The sequence below is a fragment of the Zonotrichia albicollis genome, chromosome 22 (assembly GCF_047830755.1).
Source record: "Zonotrichia albicollis isolate bZonAlb1 chromosome 22, bZonAlb1.hap1, whole genome shotgun sequence".
NCBI classification, from domain to species: Eukaryota; Metazoa; Chordata; class Aves; order Passeriformes; family Passerellidae; genus Zonotrichia; species Zonotrichia albicollis.
The window spans coordinates 449,562-455,223 of record NC_133840.1 but is presented as its reverse complement, the minus strand read 5'-3'; the positions used below and the strand labels follow the sequence as shown (position 1 = coordinate 455,223).

At 50.8% G+C, this 5,662-nt stretch overlaps 1 protein-coding gene across 2 annotated transcripts in view; it reads right to left on the bottom strand.

Annotated features, from left to right (window-relative positions):
- Positions 1-1,610: 1,610 nt before the first annotated feature.
- CLUH (clustered mitochondria homolog) overlaps positions 1,611-5,662 on the bottom strand; it is a 33,157-nt gene continuing 29,105 nt past the window's right edge. For both annotated transcript variants that reach the window (XM_074556786.1, XM_005491957.4), the window contains exons 24-26: positions 5,075-5,209; positions 4,045-4,118; positions 1,611-3,491 (exon numbers count right to left, since the gene is read on the bottom strand). In XM_074556786.1, the coding sequence (XP_074412887.1) occupies positions 3,323-3,491; positions 4,045-4,118; positions 5,075-5,209 (378 nt within the window). In that variant the 3' untranslated portion in view covers positions 1,611-3,322. The remainder of the gene's footprint in view (positions 3,492-4,044; positions 4,119-5,074; positions 5,210-5,662) is intronic.

Genomic DNA, 5,662 nt, shown 5'->3' with positions numbered 1-5,662 from the left:
GATGTGGTTTTGTTTCCTTGGATGCAAGAATTAAAACTATTTTGAAAAAAGCTATTGGTGTTTCACCCTCAGATTTTGCTCCCACCTGCTTTGCCCTTGCTCTGATTTTAATTTAACTTGTGCTCACCTGAGGCTGCAGAAAGTGGTTTTGAGCTGGTTCATGGCAGCTGGAGTAGTGAGAGGTTCTGTTGTTTGATGCGATCAAACGAGTTGCTGCAGGAAATGTTCAGGTGGGCTAAGCTGGACTCACAGGTGGGCAGGAGAGCCTTATCCCTGTGCCTGGCACAGGCCAGGCCTGGCTGGGTTGGGTTTGGTGGAGTTTTCCCTTCTCTTGACTGCTGTCTCTGTGCCGCAGGCAGGAGCTGCCTTACTGCTCCTTACTCGTGCTGGGCCGGGGGCTGAGCGTGGCCGCCCACCCTCGGGGCAGTCGCCCTGGCTGTGGGGCAGCACGGCACTGGGTGCTTCTGGCGGCTTCTCTTCTGCTCTTAGGGTTTGTGCCTGTGTGTGCTTTGGCTTAATTTTCCCTGTGGTTTGGCCCCAATTGCCTCAAGTACCGTTTAGAGATGGGTCAGTGGCCAGAACTGGAATGGGCACATCTTCATAATGGAAGAGCACGGATGTGCTTGTGAGCTTGATATGGGGAGAGAATGAAAGGGCCCTCCCGCCAGCTGAGGTCTGTGGGAGCAGCTGGTAGGGTGGTACTTTGCAGTGGGAACAGACACGGGATGGACATTTGGATAAGACTCACTTGCATTTGGGAAAAAAAACTGAGTCTGGGTTCTGCCAGAGGCAGTGCATGCATGGGCTATCCCAGATGGGGTGACAGGGTGGCACAGAAGTGGTTTTTGGGGTGAGGGTTGAAAGGCAAGCCTCGTATGTCCACAAGCAGTGAGCTTCTCACAGGGAGCACAAGGCAGGTTCAGGTGTGAGTTGCAAGAACATTGTGGGCAGTTAAATGTAATTTTCCCCCTTAGCTGGGTGAGTTGTTGCTCGTGCAGCAGTGCTGCACTGACAGCAGCTCTGAGGTGTTACCAGTCCCAGTAGAGCACTGATGGGCACTGGCACATTTTTCAGTGAACAGGTTGAGTACCTGCCTGCCTCCAGCTCAGCTGCGTCCCAGGGCCCATTTGAATCAGTTTTTACACTTGTGTTTTAAGAACTTGTGAACAGAGTAATGAGAACCCCCAGAACCCGAAAGTGGTAGTGAGGTACAGACAGATGTTGGCAAATGCAGTTACTTACCAGCCTGCATTGTCCTTGGAGCTGCTTAGCTGTGGAGCCTCAATAGCCAGGACCTGTCCCCTTCAGCCTCAATTCACATGGGTACAACATCCCCAAAGCTGTGTCCCTGCTCCCACAGGTCCCCTGGATGAGAGGGCAAAGTGACTCATCTCCCGGAGCACAAATGGATTCTGACAGCAGAGGTTGTGGGCCCTACCCCCTCTGGGCTGGGGTCGTGACTCTGGTACTGATTTACAGCTTTTAAAGCCTCCGGGTCAGCTGGTCCTGTTCTCTCCCCCCAGCTCCCGCTCAAAGGAACAGGAGTGGTGGCTGCAGTGCTGGTACCAACACTTCGCACCAAACAGTAAAGAAACAAAAAAATACCTCCAGGAGTTTAAAAAGCTTTTAATGGACTGTAAGACACTAGTAAAAGAAAAATCTTGTAGGAAAGATGCACTGTAGTCATTTATTGATTGCTTTCCAGGAAATTCAGAATTTTTCTAATAGGAGCAAGTTCATTTGCAGTGAAGACTCTGCTTTGATGTCTCCAGCACCTCAGAGGCTGCTCCCTCCTTTCCCCCCCGCCCAGCCCCGAGTTACAGATACCTGCAGGGTCAGACAGGAAACCGAGGGTACAGAGCACAGGACAGCACTTGGCTCCAAGGTCAGTAAGAGCAGCAGCACGGATTAGCACGGGGCGCGATCCAGGACAGACAATGCGAGGCAGGGAGAGGCTGGGCACCAGCTGCGGCCAGCCCAACCTTCTTCTACAGCTTGATCTGCTTGGAAAACGGGACATTCAACTCTGTCGGCATCCCAGGGCTTGCAGCAGCCACATCTTACCTGCTGGAGGACAGTGACAACCCCACAGGATGTGTGTGGGAGGGGAGGGGACAGGAGGAGTTCTTTAGTGGCACTTGCCATTCAGTGCCGTCCATTGCCAGCAATGGCAGCTCCCTGTGCCAGTCCCAAAACCAGTGAGCAAAAATGCCAGAGGCAAAGGTATTTGCCAGAGGTTTCAGTGCTGGGGGAACTTCAGTTTTTATTTAAACCCCTTCCCCAAAACCTGGTACTTTCTGGTTGTGATTCTGTCAGGTTCAGGGCCCTCAGCTCTGTGTCAACAGCTCCTGTTGCAAATGATACCAGGTTGCTGTTTCTGAATTTTCCTGCCCTCTCCCCTGCCCTTAAATAGGGCTGTGATAGCCTCCTCACTCCCCTTAGCTCAGCCCTCATTTGCTGCATTCCCACCTCACCGAGGCACTGGGGTTTCCACTGCAATGGAAGTTTGTGCGCTTTTTTAAAGATCAAGCCCTCACTCTTTGGATACAGTATCCCAAGTTACTCAGCTGCAAGCAGAGGCAGAGGTGGAACGGTGAATATAATATATATCTATATATATATATATATCTATATATATATATCTATCTATATCTTTACTTTGAAAATTAGAATGTGAATGTTACAAAACCCCACTGAATTGCCAAACTGTCAACCAAACATAGAAAAAAAATGGTTAAAGGGATCCCATGGCTATATCCTGATGTAGAAAATGCTGTACATCCCCCACTTCCACATGTCACAGGCTTCAGTCATCTCAGTGACTGTTCAAATATGGCTGTTCTCAGCCCAAGCTTGAATAGTGACTGGGGGGAAATCAATCTTTTGGCTTGGAATCCACGTTTTACAAGAACGTGGAGCAGTGATGGGGCTGGTTCTTTACTGGTTTAGCAAAGCAGTGTCCTTAGTCAACATAAAAATGACCTGAGAAATGTTACATTCCTCCAGACAGTTCATTTGGAATTCATATGTACAAAGTAGAAATAACTGCTGCGCACACACACGACACGGACACACACACGGCAGGAGGGCCCCGCGCGCCAGGACGGGTCTGTGCTGCCTCCGGCCACTTCCCCTCGCGTGGCAGACACAGCCTTGGGCACACAGATTACATTGCTCAGATTAGTTCTTTGCATTGTGTATTAATTGTACCAGTGCAATAACATTGTCAAAAAGGAGGAGCTGCTCCGAGGGCAGCTAAGGCCCTGGGCCAGATTCAGAAAAGGGTGGTTTAAACTTTTTTTTTTTTAAAGCGAGGTACACGTTAAGCAGAGCTCTGTGTTAAGGGGATGGCAGCAGAAGGCATGCTCGGCTCAGCCTCTTTCTCCTCCACAGCTTTGTCCTCTGCTTCCAGCTGTTCCCCACTTTTCATGCTTTCCTGGAGCTGCTGGCGTCGCTGCACCTCGGCTTTAAGGTTCTCCAAGTCTTTTTGGCTGAAGGGGAAAGCAGGAAGGGGAGCAGACATGAGACTGGGTGTGGGAATGGTGAAGCAGGACAAGGTCATGTTCAGTGGGGGAACACTGCTTGCACCTCCCTCCCCACAGCTCAGCCATGCCTGAGCACAGCCAGGGCCCAGTTTGCTGGCTGGGTTTGAACAGAGGCACCAGGATCTGCTCTCTCAGTGGGGCTGGGGCAGAACAGGGGCTTCATCTCACTGATGGCCAGGCAGCCTCCAGCTGCATTTTTACCACCAATGATATCTGCAGCCTTAAAACAACAGTCTTGGCTCGGGTCATCTATTTCCACCATCATCCCAATCAAATTTTCAACAAGAAGTATAAAAAAAAAAATAAAAATCATCATCATCATCATCTAACATCATCTAATGGTCCTGCTGCTTGCAGTGGTCTTGATGATGCTAATCAAGGCCTCAGTTGAGATCTTGGCTCCAACAAACAAATCCTGGGGAGCTGGTTTGTGCTCTTTTGTGAACCAAGGCAGTGCAGATTTGATTTCTAAAGGCATAACCCAGAAGAATCACTGTACCTTAGTGGAATGAAGAGAATTCCATTGATAATGTTCAGCTGCTCCAGGACACTGGCCATACTGGGAGCTGTGAACTACATCACAAGGGAAAAGAAGTTTTAGGAACCTAGAGAGGACGCTGAACTGCTAAACATGTCTCTTTACCAACAGTTGAGAAAACGGCATCATTTACATTATCACCTCTGTATATCTGTAAGCCTGAAAGCACCATCTAGAGCTTCCCACCTGCGGGGAGCTCCAGCTGAACCCTGCAGGACTTCAGTTAAATACATCACAGTGCCAGTTCCAAAATGTGTTGGGTTTTCTGCCCTGCTGTATGTATTTTAACAAGGGTAAACCCTTTAGTGATGTTTTTATGGGTTTGAGCCTCTTCACTGGCCACAAATCCCTGGACTTTTGATTCAAGGTCCTTGTTCTCCCTTCATTGCCACGAACTCCTCAGGTCTGTTGCCAGTTCTCCACAGGGAGAACACCCACACACAGAGCATTGTCCCACTCTGTCCTCCCTGCAGCTGGCACCTTCTTTCCCAATCTGCTGGGGTACAGCCTGGCAGGGAGAGCACCCATGGCACAGGCCGGGTACTCTGCCAGGTCTGGAGGCAGGCAGGAGCAGCTGGGTTTGGCCCAGGAAGGTTAGTCATTGCTGCTCCATGTAAGGTAAACCTGACAGCCCCTCTGTGCTCCCTGCCCAGCCTCCCCAACCACAACATCCCTGGAAGGAGAACAAAGCATCTGGTAAAAGATGACAGCATTTTTGAGGATGAGGAAACTGAAGTTTTTCTGGGTTGAGCAACCTGCTGCCTGGCAGTGAGTCAGAGCAGGGCAGGGTTGTGTGCAGGCGTGCCAGGCTCTCGGCGCAGGAGCTGTCCCTGCACCCTGCAACGCTGTGCTCCATGCACACAGGTGACACCAGCCTGTGTCTGAGCCACTGCCCTTGCAAGGGCTTCTGCCTGGGAAGGGACAACTGCCACCCCCTCCAGCTGGACACAACTCCATCTGGCAGAGCACCAACCCCAGAGCTCTGGGTTACCTTCAGGGGCATGATGTTGGCATTGGAGCCGTTCTTGTAGATCTCGTTCATTGTGCGCTGCAGAGCCACCGCTTGCTGTGTCAGGTATTTCAAGTACTCAGAGCTCTCTTTGGTCTTTTCATGGTGTTCACCGAGCTGATGGGAAACAGGAACAAAGAAAAGGTTCAAATCACAAGGGAGAGCAGGACCCAGCCCAGGGAACACACCTGGGTGCTGCCAGCTGAGCATCCCTACAGGAACTCAGCAAAATGGACTTTACCTGCCTTGGCATTCAAAAAGTAAAACAGTTCCTCTGGGAACCTTCTTATCAACATTTCACGTTTTCATCAAGTGGGAGCATATTTGCTGGGTGAGCAGCATTCCCTGCACTGGGCTCTTCTTCCAGGAGCAGTATGCCCCCCACCTGGACCTGTATTCCAGCATTCCCCACACTGGGCTGTGCCCTCAGCCAGCTCAGCTGAGTCACCCTGTGCAGCCACAGACATGCTCAGACAGCCCCGGGCTGGGGCAGGAGTTTCACTGAGCAGCAGCCTGGGAGCTCACTACCAAACCAGTTTGGAGCTGGTATTTAAAGACTAGTGGCACAAA